Source organism: Centrocercus urophasianus, unplaced genomic scaffold (genome assembly GCF_019232065.1).
Source record: "Centrocercus urophasianus isolate 14NV4802_14NV808 unplaced genomic scaffold, USGS_Curo_1.0 seq_36, whole genome shotgun sequence".
Lineage (NCBI taxonomy): Eukaryota > Metazoa > Chordata > Aves > Galliformes > Phasianidae > Centrocercus > Centrocercus urophasianus.
The window spans coordinates 5,802,221-5,822,183 of NW_024884933.1; the positions used below are offsets into that span (position 1 = coordinate 5,802,221).

At 51.9% G+C, this 19,963-nt stretch overlaps 1 protein-coding gene across 2 annotated transcripts in view; it reads left to right on the top strand.

The window, feature by feature from the left end:
• PRDM16 (PR/SET domain 16) overlaps positions 1-19,963 on the top strand; it is a 229,849-nt gene that overhangs the window by 180,841 nt on the left and 29,045 nt on the right. For both annotated transcript variants that reach the window (XM_042831637.1, XM_042831636.1), the window contains 2 exons: positions 15,996-16,130; positions 18,769-18,871. In XM_042831637.1, the coding sequence (XP_042687571.1) occupies positions 15,996-16,130; positions 18,769-18,871 (238 nt within the window). The remainder of the gene's footprint in view (positions 1-15,995; positions 16,131-18,768; positions 18,872-19,963) is intronic.

The window sequence follows — 19,963 nt, forward strand, 5'->3', positions numbered from 1 at the left end:
CAGCAGTCCTTTGCCATTGCAGACATAGCCAGCATCCAGTCACTCACTGCAGTGCTGAAGATATTCTCTGTACTGTTCTTTTCCAACAAACAAGTTGTTCTTCTCCAGCAAAATGCACTTATTTTTTTTAAGAAACATGGGAAACAACATGATTTACGTACACTTTTCTTTATTTATGTAGTTATTTCAATTGTTCTGCTGGTCATCTCAGAGAATGTGGGGTTCTGCTCCGCTCTCCACCCCTCCTGCTCATTCCAAAAGATGTGCTCAGTGCTCCACAAGCCTGCAGCTGCTCCGATGGAAACAGCACAGCGTTGCTTCAAAATCTATAATGGGATTTGAGATTTTTCCTAGGCTGGGTAAATGTAATTAGAATTTGCCCACATCAAGCAGCAGTTCCCAAGAAAATCATCAATTAATTGATTCCAATTACTCGTAATTGTTTCTCATACATTTCAATTAGTCTGCCGTGTTGTTACCAGCAGCACCGGTCAATTACACAAGTAATCAACATGCCTTTAATAACTGCCATGGAAAGAAGTTGTGAAAAAGAGTTTGGGGAGAGGGGACAAGGCGGTGATGTGTGTTTCACCAGGTCACTGCTGGCTGCAGGGATCAACAGAGCCAATATCTGAACCACGCAGGGGCAGAGCATCACTGTTGCTCCACGAGGGGTGGAAGGGTTGGGACTGGAGAACAGTCCTGCCTGCTGGTCATCAACATCAGCACGGTCTCTTGTCACCCACGAAGGGCAATGATGCTCGTTTCATATTAATATGGGAACTCGGGGTGTTCTCGCTGTGCTGTATCCCAGCAGTCACAGTGATCTATCTGAAATATAAAAGTAAGCCAATGGCAGCTCTGCAGCCCTCCCAGCGAGTTAAAAGCAATGACACAAACCTATCCAAAGCCATTTTCACCCATTGGCTTCTAGCCCCAACTTCTCCCCCCTGCGTCCCCATAGCCACTGCCACCGCAGGGCTTTCTGCCTTGTGCATCAGCCTCCATCAGGTGGATGTAGGAAGTATTTTTGCTAACGTTTCCTACTGACAAGGCAGGAACACAGGCTACGGGTACTTCCCTGCTTTGGGGATGGAGCCAAAGCCTTTGAATATGCAAAATGGCCCTTTGGGTTCCATGAGAACGGTGGTTTCTCTGTCACGTTGCCATTCAGGAGCAAATTGCTTAAAAATTATTTCACAGTGAAAACAAATGCGGCTTCAGAGGAGCCCAGCAGTGCTGCAGACCTCTGGAATGTAACCTTTAGGTCTGGACACACTAATCTGAGAGGAAATCCCAGTGGAAAATCATGCACACTGCTGAACGTGTCGTGTTAGGTTATTTCACTGCCCAGGGACAGAGGGTGCTTCTTAGGAAAGGGAAATGCGGGTCAGGATTGTGTGACTGCCCTTAAATATCGACCCCAGCCTTGGTGCCAGGCCTTAATCTCACTCCTCACCTCTTGTTACATAGCTCCACTTTTGGAGTCAGGATCTTCCAAATGGTCCCCAGGTGCAGTTCAACACACAAAGACGGCAAACACCTCCCAGCTTTGCCCCGTCCTCCATCCGTACAGAAATCCAAAGGGCTGAAACTGTGCATTTATCCAATCAGTGACAGAAATGAAGCATCCAGCAGGACTGTTGAAGCCATCGTGGCGGATGTTGTCATATCGATTGGAGCTGTGCTTCTGGGATGAATATTTGCAAATTGACCCAGAACTCCAGCTTGTGTTTTCAAGTGCTCTCAGAGGATCTGACGGGCAAGGAGTGATGCAGGTGGGAGAAGAGAAAGCCTGGCTGTTATGGTCAGAGCTCCTGAGCTGTGCTCACAGCAGCCCTCACTTTGGGGGCTCCAGCTCCCTTGGGTGGAACCCACATTCCCATCAGCACACGCAGGGTGCTGGAGCTCCCCGTCTGGGTTCCCTGCATCAGTGAGTAGCAGTGTGCTTCTTTTTCCATTCTTTGTTTTGTATTTCAATCAAGTGTATTGATTGTTTAAAAAAAAACAAACCAACAAAAACGAAAACGACAACAGTTAAGTCAACCGCAGTTTGGTTGTTTATAATAAAGAACATCTAGGAGGAAAGAGAGCAGTAAGTTTTTGGAGAAAATAACAAAGGTCGGGCCCTCTGCTAGCCCTGAATCAGCCAAATGCTTGCTTGGTTCAAGGCCTGCTGCTGTAGATGGAGCTGGCTGGTGTTGGCCAATCCTCTTACGAGTAATTACAGAATTTCACATAGCAGTCATCAGTGGAAAGCGAGCCAGAGAGCTCTCAGTGCTGCGACAGCAAGACCTGGCTGCCAACGTTTGGAAGGGAACGTCTCCGTTGTGTGCACACCCTCTGGGTTTGGACAGCACTGCAAAGAAATGCACACATCATGCTTTAGGAATGCCCTCCTAACGGTGTTCTCCCTTGGCTCTAGCAGCTTAGCCGTGCTGCAGGAGGCTCCTACAGGTGCCTAATAATTGCCATTACTTTTTTCCCAGTAGGAAAAGGCTCATGTAGGATCTCAACGCACGTCTGCGGTGTACTCGGTGTGCAGACAGGTTTGTATTGGGTTTCTGAGTGCAAAAGCCGCTACGTCGAGTGGTTGAGGAAGGTGAAAGCAAGCACTGGAAATGCAATATTTTGAATACTGTCTGCAGGAGGGCATCTCTGAGGCTACTCAGGGCTGCTTGAAAAAGGCCATTATTCAGCAGAGTGATAAGAGCTTCTCTGATTTAATTAATATCGGTGATGTCTTGATGTGTGCGGAGCCCATTCTCAACGGAGTAAAGATGTAGCAGCGCACAAAGCGCGGGGTCCCGAGGTCAGGGACTGTCACTATGGAGCTGATATCAGTTACAGAACAGACAGGAACAGATTTCGTTTATCTGACACTGAGCATTGTGCTGGAAAAGTTGGCAGTGCTAATAATTAGAGATGTGAGCGCTCGCTAAAGAAACCCTGCTTAGCGTGTAATCAATCTTTTAGGAGAGAAAAAAAAAAAGAGAGAAAAATTGAATCCACCCACACCTGTAAGGTTACAGGGGACTGAAGGGAGTGGGGAAGGTGGGATCCCATCTTAATGAGCACTGGGGCCTTTCTGAGCATTCACAGCGCAGCTCTGAGCGTCGGAGAGGAAACGGTCCGTCCCCACTGTGGGGATGCAGGAAATGCAGCTGATGGGAAGCTCAGTGAACCAGTTGTTTTCCCAGTGATCATATTTTGGTTCAGAAAATGGGGTGGGCGGCGCGGTGCTGCATTGTGAACTAAGCATCGTGCTTCGCCAGGAACGTGTGTTCTTTTGGATGGGTGGTGACTGCATGCGACAGCAGGTAAATGCTCAAAGCTGATGGCTCATGATGAGTGTTCAGAGCCAGAGAGGTGGCTGCGTCACCATGAGGATGCACAGCAGGACCCTCAGCGGCGTCTCTGTTGGGTCCCAGAGCCACACCACTGCTACTGCGTGGTCCGTAGGGGTGGGTGGTGGCGAGTGGCCGCCTGCAAACCCCACTGAGGCTGCGATGCTGAGGGCTGAGAGCTGCAGGGCTGCATCTGTGCTGAGCCCACCCGCCAGCACAGCCCAGAGCACGCGGCGGTGCACTGAGGACGCCCAGCTGGGAACAATGCGGGCTTTGTGATGCACTTGTGCTGAAGTGGGACCTTCTGAGAGCAGCGTGGTTTTGTTGAATTTTATTTCATTTTCATTTTACTTTGCTTTTCAGATCTGAAAAGCTTTTCCTGGCACGGTAGGCATGGGAAACGTTGATGGCGTTTTGCTTTTGTTTGTCCCCTTTGAGAGGAGTCGTAATGCTGGTCCCGACCCATTTAATCCCTGCAAAATGTGTTGGCCCGATGTGTTTATGCTTTCTGCTCAGTGCATCGAGCCAGCCTCCTCTGCAGCTTTCAGCAGGACACTGAGCTTTTCTGGCAGCTCATGTTCCAACACCGTGTTACCCAGCAGGGGAGAAATAAAGGGAGGATGTTTAGGTTAATGTGGTTTAATAAAAGATCTGGGTTCAAGTCTGGAAAAGGCATAGCAAAGGGGTTTTATCCCAGTGTTGATTGTAGGGGATCTTTTGGTCCCCAGACTCGATGGCAGTTTTGGATAAGAGAAAAGAATACAGAGGGGCTGGTGATAGTTCCTAGTTCAGCTGTTGGGGACCAAATCATCACTTAGGAGCTTTACATCCATTGGACTCCATAGGTTGAGCTTTTCTGTTTGGATCATTTATGATGTTTTAAGTCTCCACAGATTGTACAATGAGAAGAAAGCACCTGGCCATGACAGATGAATTGTATTTAAGGGGGGAGCCACCAAGTGCTCTCTGCATTGATTTCTGCTGCCCGATTCTGTGCCCACTTTGGGTGGGCTAGCTTAGCTCACCTTGCAATGCTGGCAGCAGCCGGGCAGCATTGGGCACCATTAGCAATGTGATGCACATTGCAAGGTTTCCTGCTCATTAATTTGTTTGTGGCCCCAAGTGCTGGCTGCATGTAGCACCTTTTGGCATCTGCTGGTGCAAAGCTGTGTCAGTGTGTGATCGCTCTGGCTCTGGGTGTCCCAGCATTGGGATGCTCAGTGCTGCACAGGGGGATGGGTGCAGGAGAAGGGCTGGAACAAAGAGGCTGCAAACGCAATCTTACGGATGAGCTTAAGAAAAGAATCACTGAAGTTCCCAGCGCTGTGCAGGAAGGCGGTGGCGCATCGGGGAGCTCGCCTGGGGTTTTGTCATCCTGGTGCCGTGGGCCGCGGATCACCTTTCCTATTCATGGCTCACAGCTGTGAGCAGGACGGTAAAGAACGCAGGGCTTTGTTTCTGCGGGGCTGGGAGGCCGCGTCCCGGTTTGTCCATGGGAGGAACGGGGCGCTGTGCTGGTGATGCCGGGGGAGCGACGCGGCTCCGTTCCGGACGCACTGGGGGAAGCGTCCCAGTAGCTCTGCTCTGAAATTACAGTAATAACTCTTAAATTATAGCAGTCAGAAGTCAACGAAGCTCTGCTCCGCACTGTCAGCAGCGAACCCGAGCCCATTAATTTCCCCCTCAGTGTTTGTTTGAGAAATCATCCCCCGTCGGCTGCCGCTGCTGAACTTGTCTCCTCCCGCATTCCTCGCCGCACGCTGTCTCCCCGCGAGGGTCCTGTCCCCGCAGGAGATAAGATACAGGCGGCATTCAGGGAGGTGTCAGCGCGCTGCTTTATGACACACGATGAGTGATAACGCCGTTCGGAGGTGCTGATGTGGCCACATCAGTTAATGAGGTCATCGCCCGAGCTGCGGCCCCGCTGATAACCTGCAAATCCAAACAATGCGCAGATAGCGGCGGGCTGCGCAGCGGCTCGGTGCCGTGTTTGCCTGCTGCCCGCTGCGTCCCAGCGCCCAATGGAAGCAGTGAGGGTGCATCCCAGCACTGCATCCCACCCATGCATCCAGCAGCTGCGGGAGGAGGGGGCGCCGCCTCTGCCCGGCTCACAAACCACGTGTTCTCAAAGCGAGGATCCCCTCCTCACTTCAAAACAGAGCCAAAGAACGCCTGGAATTTGGAGATGTGTTACGATGTGCTGCTTTTCCCTGATTTTGTCTCGGTAAATAGGCCAGGAGCTGGCAGCCCCGTCCTGCTGGTGGTGAACTTTCTGTCCTTCCCTTCTTAGCAGCTCAGCTCTAATTTATTTAATCATGGGAGCAAACTTTCAAAGTGCTCCGCGCCTCCTCTTTTGTTTCTAAGGTTCAGATGTATTTTTAGCACTTGTTACTGAACTGGGTCTGTGCGCTGGAGAAGAATTAATTATTGTTTTGGGTTTGTTGATATTCAGACATCCGAAAAAAAAAAAAAGAAAAAAGAGGATTTTGAGACTTTGAACACCTCAGGAGCTTTGCTGCACTCCAGTCGTGTGGTTTTGGGTTCCTAACGCCGATTTGGGTTTTCATGTGAGTGCTGCACTGCTGGGGGGGGGAAGGGGGCAGCTCCCTCTGCTCAGCACTGTGCAGCTGAGCCCATCTTTGCAGCAGCAGAAGGCAGTGGTTGCCCCCAGCTGCTGGCGTGTGCTGCAGCCCCTGGGCTCCTGAGCTCAGTAGTTATCAGCTGAGCAATGCACTATCAGTGCTTCGTGTCAAAGCTACTGCTATGCTCCTGTCTGATGTTCTAAACGATGTGCATTCATGAAGGCAGTGGATAGGACATGTGTGTGATCTCCACTTGCTGTGGTTTTGGGGTTTTAATGGTGGGCTGGCTATAATAAAGAGCGATGGATTCCAGAGGTCCGTCCCCATGCGTGGACGCACGCGCTGCTTCCAAATGTAAATGCAGATTCGTGCTTAGTTCTTGCAATTCAATGCTGTCTCTGTGAAAAATCAGGCTGGAAAACTGGAGGCAGCTGGATAAAAACAAAAAGGTGGCAAACTGAAAGAAGGAGTTTTGACAACATGACGAGCATTGGTGTTACCCGGTCTGCTTCAGGCCTTATCTCACCTGCGGTTTTTGCCAATGGGGCTGAAGTGCCCCTCACCTTCAGCTCTTTGGTGCTCTCCTGGCCGTGCTCCTGCCCTGCCTTGGCTTTGTGCAGAGCTTCCCTTTCTCCCCACGCCGGGGATGTGGGTTTGTGAGCCGCTCCGTGGCCGTGCTGCATCCACGTCCCTCTCGCGCTTCCTCCCGCCGCAGGCCCAGCCTCTGTGATTAAGTCTGCAGCTCTCCTGCTGTTTTTAATAGGCCTGCAGGCCCGACCATCTGATGAGAACCAAACTGCACAGCGTGCTCCTGAATACTTTCGCTGGAATCTCCTAATGCAGGGCATTAATCATGACTGTCAAGCCGCTCAGGCCCTAAATATGTCCCCCCATACGCAACCGTCCCAAAGGGGAGTGCGGCCGTGCCGAAACCACACGTTGGGCGTCCCTGGAGGAGAGCCCCGACCCCAGCCAAGTGCCCAGAGAAGTTTGGCAAATAAGCATCAGGAGTTAAAGGAAATGCAGAAAGGTGTGGCTTCCTCTTTGCCCACATGCGTTCCTAGGAAAGAGTTTGCTTGGGTACGTATGGAAAGCACCAAGTGCTGAGCCGGGTGCTGCATCTCTTGGATGCCATCCTGGGGCGACGTGGCCAAGCACAGGAGGTAAGGCTGCTTCTCTTAGCCGTGAGTTGGTGCGTGTGTTTGAGGCTATGGTTGTTCTCAGCATTTCCAGGTTGCCGGGGAATCCAGCCCCCTAATCTCATAGTGTACTTTTCTTCCCCAAAATGGCTGTTTCTAATGCTCTGCTTTATTCTTTGGAGTTGGTAATAAAAGTTAATCGAGTGTAAAACAAAAGTTCCACGAGGTGAGCGGTGAAGTTTTGCAATTGCTGGTGCTGCTCTCCCAGCACTGCTGTGCTCAGCACTGCGCCTGGCACAGGCACGGTCTGACGGATGGGTCTTCATCTGCCCTTGGTCTGTGCCTGTTGTAAGGGTTATGTAGAAGCACTGAGAATGTGGGCTCCTTTTACATCCATCCTTGGCTTTGTTCCTTCATTCAGTGGCTGCTGTGGCCGTGTGATTGCCAGCAGTTTCACTGATACACTTCAGGCTGATGTTACACTCTACCTTTTTCCACTCTGTTGCGTCTTTGATAAATATGGCTTCCAACATTGGGGTGCTGGTGCTTCTGAAAATCATGCAATCACAGCATGGTTTGAGTTGGAAAGAACCCCTGAAGGCCACCAGTCGCACTCCTGCACACCCACAGCTCCACCAGTGCTCAGAGCCCTGCAGCCTGACCTCGGCTGTGCCCAGGGATGGGCATCACCACCTCTGCGTGCACCCTGTGCCAGCGCCTCGCTGCCTTATTGTGAAAAACTTCTTCCTTACTTCAATCTGCATCTCTCTGTCCAATCCCAGAGCTCTCCCCAAGCAAATCCACACGGCTTGCTCAGCTGATGAGCTCCCTGGGCCAGGTGGGGTTTCTCAGTGCTGTGTTTGTGCCATTCCACGAGCACTCACTGGAGAGGTTTTGACATCATGAAAGGGAATTAGATGTGATTCGTATGATTCTTACCTTATTTTTTTCCTCTGCAAACTCGCGACGGCGGCGTGGTGATGATGCCAAGGGAGCAGAGAGGATATCTCACAATGCAAACCAATGCAGCAAAAGAGAAGGATTATTTTCCAGGGTCAAAGGATGGGTGGCACAGCCCCCACACACCCCTGGCTGCAGGGTGGGCTCTCCCCCCACCCCGACTTTCCCTCCCTGCAGCTCACATCCCTGTGCTGCAGCCCTGTGCCTCTTTAGCAGCCCTTCATTGATCCTGCCTGCCCTCCGAGGAGGACAGCGTGCATTAAATGCCATTTATTCCTCGTGTATCTGTGCGAGGAAAGCGTGTTTCCATAACCGTGTTATTAGTTTTGTCCAGCCTACAGGAAAAAGTGATACTGTAGCTGGCATCCTAGTGTTAGGTCATATTAAAACCATCTGTAACAAATCTTTATTTGCAGTTACTTTCGAGTTCGGATTTCAGCTTCTACTCCACCTGTCATCAGTGTTTATCCTCATAAACTTTCACAGCTTCTTTTATTCTGGTTCTTTTTTTATTTTTTTCTTTTTCCTTCTGAGAGACCTTTTCAGGATTTTTGGCAACCTGGCTCTTACTTTGCTGACCAAAATTTCTCTCCCTTTGATTTAGAAAAGCCATAGGTGTCATGCATGTCATGCATCTGCAGTGTTTCAGGAGTGTTTTTTAGTGTCATTTCCAAGAACAGCACCATCGTAGCTGCGATTTTGGCACAGGAAGGCAGGAGAGTCAGGGCTGTTGTCTGAGAGCTGTCGCAGGGGTTTGTTGGGAGGTGGGTGAGCGTTGTGCCCCATTGGGATGGCCGTGTGATGGGGTTGCAGTGGGGCTGTTTGGAACTGTTTGGGTAAGAGCATGGCTGGTTGGCTTTGTTAGGTACGAGTGTGGCTGGTTGGCTTCATGGTTGCCTAATGAAAGGCATGGCAAGTCAGTTAAGCACGCAGCACGCACTGTAGAGCGCTGCCATGTTAGCACTCATCAAGAAAAAGACTTCACCCCTTTGGGCTTTGGGGGATCGGGCTCATGTGCTGAAAGAGAAAGGTTTTAAAACTTTTTTTGCCCCCATTTATGCTTTTTAATCAGCGCGCTGCAGACACCTTTGTTAATGGTGAATGCTTCATAGTATCATAGGGTAACCCAAGTGGGAAAGAACCCATCGTCGTGGATGGTGGGCATGGCAGTGCCTCATCCTCAGCCGAGAGGAAATGTGTTTGTTGGACTTGCTGTTGAACAGGAGCAGAAGGGAGCAGAAAACCCATTTGGTACAGATGGGGCATTCCCAGTGCTGCTGCTGGGCTTTGGTGCCAAACACTGGAGGTGGCATCTGGGACATGGAGCGGTGCTCTGCAGCATCTCCTCTCACCTCTGAGCTGCGTTGGCTTTCTTCTGGCTCTCTTGTAAGTGTGAGCACTCCCAGTGGGTCTGAGGGTGTAATTGCTGCTGTCTTTCGCTGGGGATTTGTTTCCTTGCTCAATGGCTCCGTTTGGGGAGCAGAGGGAGCTGGCTGCTGCTGCAGAGCGGGCAGAAACGAGCTGCACCTTCAGCATTGTGGATGCTGTTAATCCCTTTGACCTTGTGGCGGAGAAGGAGGGAAGTGAAGACATGGTGACAAACACCAGCCCTTTAATGCCAGGTTCGTTACCGCTCCGAGTGCCCTAAGGGTTAATGTAACAGTTTTAAGTCCTTCAATCACACCCACCCCCACCTACAGAACACTTCCAAATAATCCCTTTATAATAGACCCTTTTCCACAGATTGTATCTAACCCGTGCATTAATGGGGCCCGTCGGTGTCAAGCATTTCAACAAACATGGCCAGCAGGCTGCTGGGAGCCCCTCTTCCCCGCTCCGCAGTAATGATCTTTGCCCCTCTGACTTCGCTCCCCTGCTGCAGGGACAAAATTAAACTGCGGATGGCAAAATAGTTATTTGCTGCCCGGGCAATTACATACTTCCAACCTCGCCATCGCTGAAGGCCAGATGGACTTTATGGAAACCAGACCCGGGCCGCAGTTTTAATTATCATGGTCCTGTCAGAAATGAGTGAAATTCTGAATGACCGCATGAAACGAACCCAAAGCCTTGCACATGGATTTTTTCCTCAATAAAATTTTATGGCTTCTTAAAGAAACAGCATTCATATATTTTACGAGGCCTAATCATTCACTAATGCCTATATTAGTGCACCTGTGGCACTCGGCCCCGGCTCTGTTCTCGGTGTGTTATTGCAGCCCCATGTCGGGGCGCAGCACGCACTCTGGGCTGCATGGGCTCCTGCTCGTTAGCCAGCACTCGTAATAAGGCATAGAGATTTATGGGCATTTATCTGCTGAAAATTTTGTTTCATCGTGTGAATAAGGCTTGGAAATGAAATGGCCCTCCCCAGTGCAGGCGCGTTCAGAATTTATCGTGGGGCAGAGCGGCCATGGGAAGGGCTTGGATGTGTTGTGTTCCCGTGCTAATGCAATAGAGGGAGACTTTCCCTTGGATGCTTTCCCCTTCAACGGGCAGCACTTGCTGAAGGAATACCTGGATGCAGTGCAGCACCTGGGAATTCTCCCCCATCGTAATGGCTCCGGTTCGTGGGAAGAATCACAGAATGGTTTGGTTGGAGGGACCTTTAAGATCATCCAGTTGCGACTCCCTGCCATAAGCAGGAACGCCTCCCTCTAAGCCAGGTTGCTCACGGCCCCATCCGTCCACTGAGTGCTTCCAGGGAGCAACCCCTCCATCCAGCCCCCTCCATCCGCAGCCTCTCTCGCCCTGCAGCAGATGGGGTTTGTTGCAGTCAGTGCTGCTCAGTGTGGGCAGGGACGCAGTGTGGGCCTGGTGCTTTCCATTGGCAAGGATGAGCAGGCTGACAGCACGGGGAAGGTGGCACCGAGGAACGCACCCAGGCTGGTCATTAAAAGCCAATTAGCTAATGAGGCTGCTCCAGCAGTGCTGACAGCCACTGGCCACGCTGGGTGTGCTCGCACAGCACGGCTGGAACACGCTCAGCTCTCTCTCCCTATCCTTTCTCATTACTTCATGCTCTTGGCAGCTGCTCACAGACTGGATGGGCTCAGCCAACGTCAGACCTGGTGCAGAAACATGGAAAAGACGATGGAGCATCTCCAAGCACACATGGTGGGACCGTGGGGCCGCGTGGCCCTCGGTGCTGTGGGTCGGTTCTGGGGTGTGTGTGGCTACTGCTCAGCCATCGGGCTGGGAAAGGACTTCTGCCCTTTCTGACAGCATCGACTCAAATGCATCTCTGCCAGACTCATTGCTGCAGGTGGGCAGCAGGGTGTGAAGCATGCATGCCCTGCCCTCGCTGGGGGCTCTGCTGTTGTGCAGCTCTTCCAAAAACATTAATAGCCCCAATTAATGCGTTACGTGGCTTACGGACGTTCAGCTTTAATTTGGTCTGATTGAATTTATGTTCATCCTTAGAGAACTGGAGAGGCTGCCAGATACAGACAGGAATCATTTCTGCCGTGGAAATACTGCGCTATTAGACTTTTTTAAGGCTGTAGGATTAAGTCTTAATAAAGAGTTTCAACAGCATTCTAGAGCTTACTTAAAAAAACAGGAGATTTCCACGTGTTTGAGGATAACAGTCAAATTACTTTGGCTTTTGCTGAGGAGATGCCACCCAACGCCCCCCGATGAGATGGCAATCCTTCTGTCCCAGCAGCCCCAGCTGCATGCTGATACCTGCTGCTAGCAGGGGGCAGGACTGCGGGTGTGCATGTCAGTAACTGCAGGATGCAGCTCCCATGCAGGATGCAGCTCTGTGCAGGGTGCATCTCAGTGGCAGAAGCTGCTGCAGTGGTACGGCTGCAGGCTGCAGTGCCTCACTGTGCACCTTTTTTGGTCATGTTTTCAGTAAATACCAACCAGAAAGAAATCACACGTCTCGGCTGTATGAGAGGTGCTCAGTGCACTGGTGCTCCATCAGAACGTTGCTGCTGGCTCAGTGTGGGATGGCTGCTTTGTTTGCAGAGCCCTTTAAGCAGGAGCTGCTGCTCCTGCTTCCATCCCGCTGCGTGGCTCCAAAGGGAAGCCCCCATATCCTTCCATTCTTTCTCTCAGTGCCAGCCTTGTTCACAAGCTCGTCTAATTCACACCTTCTAAAGAGCACGAGAGCAGTGTGTGATCTAAGAGGGCTCTGGGGGCCGTTTCCTCGTGCGGTGTGGCACCCCGGGGGGGTTCCTGTGCCGGGGGAGCACAGTGCAGCTGTGGGGTTGGGTGGGGGGGTATGGCTCCATTCTTTCTCTTTTAATATCTTTGCTTAGGATGTGTAAGGTCACGGCTTCAGCAGCAGTAATGCATGCTTTTTTGCCTGTAAATTCAGGGCATTTAGAGCTCATACATGAACAGGAATGCACTTCCAGATGGAGATCGTTTGGCTGCTTGGTTGCTGTTAGATGCAACGAGATGAAATGTGAGGAGGGATGGTGATGGTGGTGATGTCGCTGCTGCCGGTAAATGTTGGCCTCTGTGGCTTTGGTTTGTGGCCAACCTAAAGCAGACTGCACTGTGCAGGAGCTCCCTGTGGGCAGCCCGAGCTGGGGGAGCTGAGAGCCAGATGGGAGGTGGGATGGTTCCAGTGCTGGGTGATAGGGGCAGATCTCCCCTCAGTTCTTGTGCTGGGGAAGATCCCCAAACCTATTCATTTCATGGAAAAAACACACAGTTTCAAGAACCTCAGCTATCTGAGCTGGTTGGGTGCCTGGGTAACTGATGTTACATTTGCTCCATGTGTTGGTAATGGGCTGCACCTTCCGAGGACTGTGGGCACAGATGGAGCTGGCGGGAGGGTTGGCAGAGCCGTGGGGTGATACTCTGTGGGGCTCTACTCACCCCATGCCCTTCCATGGCTGGCATAAAGCTGCACAAGGAGGGCACCTTGTGATGGGTGTTAGCAATGGGAACAGGCATGGGAAGGCTCTGCTACTTTTTTGGCCGGTGCATAAAGAGTGGCAAACGGTTTTGGCACCCGGTGCCTTCCATAAATCACCTGGAAGAGGCCAACGCGTTCGTGGTGTTCCACAGCTTCCATTCCCAAATGGTTGTTAAAAGAAAGCTGGAGTAACAAGCAATGATTTAAGGCGAGCAGCAGGAAGGTTGGTACCAGCTCAGCCAGCACAGTGCGTGCCTGGGGGAGAGCAGCGGGGCTCCCTGCGGTGAGCTGCAGAGCACCAGGGGCACCGCGGGCACCTGCCCCAGGGGAGCAGGCATCCTACAGATGTCCACCACTCCCAAAAAGTACTGCTTCATTTTTTAATTAGATCCAGGCTTCTCTTAATTTCCCGTTTATTCTTATCTATTAAGCTTTGAGAACAGCATTAATTAATTGGTTTATAAAAACAAGGCGAAACGAAGCGCGGTACAACAGTGCGCTGTATTGAGCTCTTTCTGCGGGGAGGAAAACTTCAAAGTTTCTGTGTGTATATATTACAAAGAACTGGAAATCCCTTCCTTGACTTGTGTGTACAATATCTGAGGCAGCCCCGAGCTTTGACTCCAGCATCATTTCTTTACAGTTTACTGTTTAATCGAAATCAGCGTGCTATGAATGACGTTACCAGCGAAAAACGAGCTTTTGTTGAATGATCAACATTGGCCATCGTCTCAAAAGTCTTCTCCTGCTGTGATGGTTCTCCTGGGGGTTCCTTGCATGGGATCGGGTGTTCCTTCCTCCGTGCCCTCATTGCTGGGGACCCGAAGCCAAGCAAGCTCCATCTGTGCCCACGGGTGCTGGCAGAGCCCAAAGCACACCCTGGTACCCTGGTTTGTCTGCCACGGTTCTCATTAACTGTCACATCACCAGGAAGCCAGGTTAATTGCAGGCAGAGTGCTGGATTTATGAGTTCATCTGGGCTCTGCATCCACACATTGGCAGAGGTGTTTCCTTGGATGAAATCTTTTTCTCTTCGTTCCGCGGCAAGAATGGACTTTCTGTTTCAGTTACTTCTGACAGTCAGACATGGCAGCCATCTCCCCCTCCCCTTTATTTAAAAGAAACACAACAAAGCCTCACGGCAACAGTTTACTGCTCTAAATCAGCTCGTGGGTTATTAAAGCAAAAAGGAAAAAAAAAACAAATATTAAAAAAAAAAAAAAAGGGAAAAAAGTCTCCCTCGAACTCCTGCCAAATAAAATGCGAGCATCAGCCAAACTGTCAAAGGCAGATCCTGCAACGATGGGATGAGAAGGTTTATTACACTTCCAGCTTCTGGGGAGGGATGTTACAGCCCCAGGATGCTGGGGCACTGATGGCAGAGCTGCGGGCGCTTCATTTCTTTGCACACATTGGGAACCCATTAAGTGAACTGACGACAGATCCCTCAGCATTGCAGCCCCATGGCACCCCTCCGCATGGGCCAGCTCTGGTGTTCTGCCCATTAAAACGTGGAAGAAACAACCCAACGGAGAGCCCACAAATTAGAGAAGCAGGAAACCTCAAATGATGTGCAAAACAAATCCAAGAGAAATTTTCCATCACTTTTGCTACAGAGCTCAGCCTTTCTAATCTTAACACACTGCGAAGCGAAGTCTTTGCGAGATCAATGAGCCCTTTGGGTTCCAACCCCCAGTGCTGTGCGACCGAAAGCTCTGGGAGCTCTGGGATGTGGCACAGAGGTGGGTCTGAGCCACAGCCACAGCTCTGGGTCTGGGTCCAGCATTTATGGATGCATCCTCTGCAGCAGAGGGAGTTTGATGGTCAAGGAAAAAAAGAAATCAATGAGAAATCCACAGTGTGGTGTTGGTGGGGTGGGATGGAGTGGGACTGTGGTGAGGGGGGGGAGGTGATGGAAGGACTCCTGCAGTGCTGGCATTATACAACGGCGTTTCCTGCAATAATCCATGCACTCCCCTGCCCTGTTCCATGTTCCTGCTGTTCTCAAAGGTCTGGAATTGAAAACAAGGAAAGCACGGCACGCTCTGAGGGACAGCACGTGCAGAGTGCCATCATCCAGGGACACTGCTGGGCCGCGGTTTGTGAGGCTGCTCTATTTGTGGAGCGCAGTGGGGGGGGGTGTGAAAAACAGGGCTTTAAGTTCTCAGGGTTCACACAGACTCATTTGTTGCTCGTTTTGTTGTGTGAGATTTCACACCCCCACTTTGGGTGCTAAAGCTCTGGCAGCACTGCAGGGTTTCGGCTGGTTTGGGGCTCTCAGGACCCTCTGAAGTAGAGCTGTGAGCCGCACGTGGGGGCTGCAGAGCAGTGGTGAACTTCAGATGAGCTGTGGGATTTTCCAGTGCCACTCAAAGTGCCTGCAGTTCCAGAGAGGGCACCCGTGCTGTGCAGCTGTAAAACCAAACGGGCTCTCCATCTCACCCTGCAATGTGCTGTCCTGCTTTCCTGGGCTCACGGCTTCTCTGATTGCTGCTGTACAAATTAATTAAAACGGGGCATTACTTACCCAAACCATCAAAACCTGTCTGCCGTGGGCCCAGACTGACCCATGGCACCGACCACCCTGCTTTTGTGGGTGGAAACCTATTGCTTCCATTGGAGCTGCTCTCCCTTTCTGCCCAGGCTGCCCCACACCCCATAACTCATTTGGGGTCAGTAAGAAGCTGTGACCTCAACAAGAGCCCACAGTGTCACTCAGCCTCCTCGTTCCCAGAGGACACTGCCTTGTGTCAGGCCTTTCACTGTGGGTACAGCTGAAGGGCTGTGCACGCTGTGGCCGTGCTTACTGCTGGGCTCTGCTCTGGGTTATGTTTGGTGGCACTTCTCAATGACCTGGCACTCGTTCACGTGAGAAAATTCCTCTTTTCTCTTTTTTCTCCTTTTCTTTTGCTCAAGGTTCACAAGCTCAGGAATATATCTTGTTCCAAGTCACGTGTCTTTATTAATTTTATATACAATCCAGCTTTCTCTATTTCTTGTTGGGAATCTCGCATTGCAAATAATTCTCCTTTCTTTCTTCCTCCTGTAGCTACCATTCCATAACCAGTGACCTCTGCATTGCTTCCCACAGATTGCTGACGACCTGGGAAACGAGAAATTCTGCGTCGATGCCAACCAGAGCGGAGCTGGGACCTGGCTGAAATACATCCGTGCAGCCTGCTCCTGTGCTGAGCAGAACCTCGCCGTGTGCCACGTCAACGAGCAGGTAACAGCCCCAGCACTGCTGCCTTGCTGCACTCATTGCACCATGCACACAGCAGCAGCACGGAGCGGCTGCAGCACCCATCCATGCAGCAGTGCTGCTGCGGTGCCCATAGCAGAGCTCTGTGCAGCCCCGTCTTCCAGGGCTGTGGTGGGGAAGGTTGTGAGAACTGTTAACACCTGCTGTGACACAGGTTGTGCTCATTAAGCACGTGGGAGCCACTGGTGGTATTGCAGTGCCTTGAGAAGCACAGAAAGGTGATGCTGCGAGCTGTTGGTGGTGGCAGGCTGTGAGCTCAGGTTGGGTTTGGGTGACAGAGGGGTGGGAGAGGATCTGGGGGTCTGCAGGGAAAACAGAGGCCTGATGGGCACAGGGGGAAATGCTGGTGGAGTGGTGTGGGTGTCCGTGGGGGGGGTGCAGATGGACTGAATGGTTTTGATGTTGGTCCCACAGCTGCGGTGACCTTTGTTCTCTGTGCAGGGGATGGGGCATTCCAGGAATTAAAGGGCCATTCTTTGTAGGGCTGTTTGAAACTCAAATCCAAAAGTGGATTCGGGACAGCGATCCAAGCTGGGAGCTTCACAAACCTCAAGTTGTCAGTAGGTCAGATATCAGCTCCTGGTTGAGTCCTGAGGCAGTCGTGCTGTGAATACAGCTAGCAAAGAGGAGGCAGGTTTGGATGCAGGGCTGGAAATACAAAAGCAAGACCAGCCTGCAGCTGATGGGGATGCTGTGGTGGATCTGAAGGAAGGCAGCTTGTGTAAAATGGGAAAGTTCAGGTATGAGAGCACCTGCTTTGGTTTGTGTTAGGGATGCCTAAAAAAAGCCTGGCAGGAGGGGAAACACTGCAGCTTTAATTGATAAAGACCACTGGTAGCACGATTGCAAGGTGAAGCTAATGATTGTAACGAGATGCTTGATGAAATGAATGTGACTCCAGCAGAATCCAGCCTTTCCCTAATAGTTATTGAGGGTTGGACTATAGCTCTTAAAAAAAAAAAAAGAAGCTGCTGCAGAAATGTGGTTCTGTCCACCAAGTAACTTTGTTCTCAGGACAGACAGAGGGGTGCGGGGTTAAAGATGCCGCACAGAGGTGATGGCGACCATTTAGTGCTGTCATGCTGAAGGATTCTTGCCATGCAAAGCTCACACGTGCATCTATGGACCAGGCGGACCTTTCAGGTCATAGTTTGTGTTTTGGGGCTCTGGTGTGTGCAGGGAAGGGCTGAGGTTGGGGCCGGGGCACTTTGGGAAGCTCTTTCTTTGCTGTCGGTGCTGTTGGTGGCCGCTGTGCCTTCTCTGTGGCCTTTCCTGCTGGCTCGCATTCCTCCTCTCGCACTCCAATAACCGCAGTCAAAGCACACAGCACCCTTTGGGGACGGACATCGGACAACCCGGGGGGGCTGGAAGCGCTGCGGTGCTCTGCGGGGCTGTGCGGGCGGAGCGTGCCCCCTGGTGGGACCGGGCGGGATGGGATGCGATGGGACGGAGGGACGGATGGATGGACGGACGGGGCGGCCGCACTCGGAGGTTCGGCTGCGGTTCGGGCTCGAGGTTGGGGGAGGTCCCAGGGAGTCCCGGAGCAGCGCTGGAGAAATGGCATGGCTGTAACGAGAGCTGGTAGGGATGCGCTCAGGGAAGGCAGGAGATGGGGCAGCGTGGTGGCTGCAGTGCGGGCAGGGAGCCTGCGGGGGGTTTCTGAATTCAGTGCGGAGAAGTGGAGCAAAGGGACCCGAAGAGCAGCGCAGTGCTGTCAGCAGCACCCGTGGGCTGTGATGGTTTGGGGTCTTTATTCCCTGTGGGCACAGAGCTGCAGCTGAGAGCTGCTCCGGGTGACTTCTGGTTGATATCCTAAAAAGAACGTTGTGCGTTGCTGTTGGAGGGAGAGCAAAGAGATCCTTGCAGTTAATGCCTCGTGTCTGCTGGATTCCAGCAGTGTTCTGTAGCAGAGGGAGGGGTCTGGTGGACTCGGAGAGTTTGGTGAAGTCCTGCAGAGGACACAGAGCCCTGGGATGCACGGGGCCGTGGCACAAACTCCCACCTCCTATTGCTGTGCTTTCTGGTTTCCTTCCTCATCAAAGCCATTCCTCACAGCTCACACGGGCACTGAGATGGGGCACGCAGCTGGGAGGGGTCTGAGCTCTGCCTGTGTGCTCTGAAAACAGATCCCACCACCGGTAGAAGTGGGCTGGTTTGTGTGCTGGTGTTGAGTGCGGTCCTCGGGTTGCAGGTGAGAGCAGCCCACAGGAGAAGGGTGTGAGGGTGATGCTCTGTGATCACGAGGCCCATTTGGGCTTAGAGAAGCGGAGAGTTAAGTGTTTCAATTCCATCAGGTTAATCATCCCTCTGCTGTAACGAGTACACGGAGCACGGAGGAGGTAGGAGAAACAATGGGAAGATCTTTGTGTAATTTGAATGAGGGAGGCTGTTACTGTAAATACTACTTTGTGGTCCAAACTGCGTGAAACTTGACGTGCACGGAGTAAAATAAAGGCAGGAGAAAGAGCTCTTAGTAGCAATTATGCAAATCAAGTGACAGCCCCCCCTGTTAGCTGGAATAATTTGAGTTATTGGTTAAAAATGTAAAGCGCACATCTTTGCATATTTAACATGTCTCTCAATTTCTGTTTCTGCTTCGCAGATCTATTATAAAGTTATTAAGGAAATCGAGCCAGGAGAAGAGCTCTTGGTGTGTGCCAAGGAAGGCAGCTATTCCCTGGGGAACATGGCACCCAGCATGGAAGGTAAGGCAGTGTGCTGCACCCTCAGAGAAGGTGAGAGCCTCCATCTGTGCCCCAGGTGGCCTTGCACCTCCAGCAGCTGCTCATTTTTTCTGCTTACTTTCACTCCTCACTGATGAAGTAGCTGTGTTGGTCAAAGCTGGCTTGGGTGGGGGCGACCTGGGCTGGTGGGTGGCACCCCTTGGAGGTGGCACCCCTTGGAGGTGGCACCCCTTGGAGGTGGCACCCCTTGGAGGTGGCACCCCTTGGAGGTGGCACCCCTTGGAGGTGGCACCCCTTGGAGGTGGCACCCCTTGGAGGTGGCACCCCTTGGAGGTGGCACCCCTTGGAGGTGGCACCCCTTGGAGGTGGCACCCCTTGGAGGTCCTCCCCCCCCCGGAGCCAGGGCATCCCATGGCTCAGTCTCACTGACAGCAGGGTGCAGGGCTGGGGCTGCTCACCGAGGGAGAAGTTCCCCGGGCTGCCCAGCTGGCACCCAGCACACCAAGCACTGCTTGCTTCCTCGTGTGTTTTCCTCTGAATGCACTGCTGCTCATTTCTGGAGCTCGGTAACCACACCGGCCGTGGAAAAGCCCTTTGTGCTCCCCACGTGAGGTGTTTCCTGGTAAGGCAGGGTCTTTGCTAAGCTCTTAGCTGGAACTGTTGCTCTGTAGAATGAACGGCAGGAATGCAAGTCACTTCACCTGGCCACCCAACGGCCCATTTGTTTGCCTTTGCCTGTGCATGATGAGATTTTGGGTTTGCAGTGCAGCACACAGGCAGTGTGGAACAGCTCTCAGTGCAGCGGTGCACCCAGGGCTCTCCAAACAGCAGCTGCTCCCTCACCAAGAGTTCAGCTTCAGAATTACTGTCTCGGTTTTCTCCCCGCAAGGAAGTGAATCATTTTCTTGAGATGGACACAGAGCTGGGTGATTCCTGCACACATTGTGATGCAGTTCTGTGTCCCTTTTCTGATGCCTCAGAGACACCGGAAAGAAAACTCCGCACCATTTTGCATTTGTTTCCAACAGGCTTTTGTGTGGACATGCAAATCGTGCTCCTTGTTTTCCATCTCTGCCATTCTGTAACGTTTATCTGTGTCTTCCTGTGCTTTTG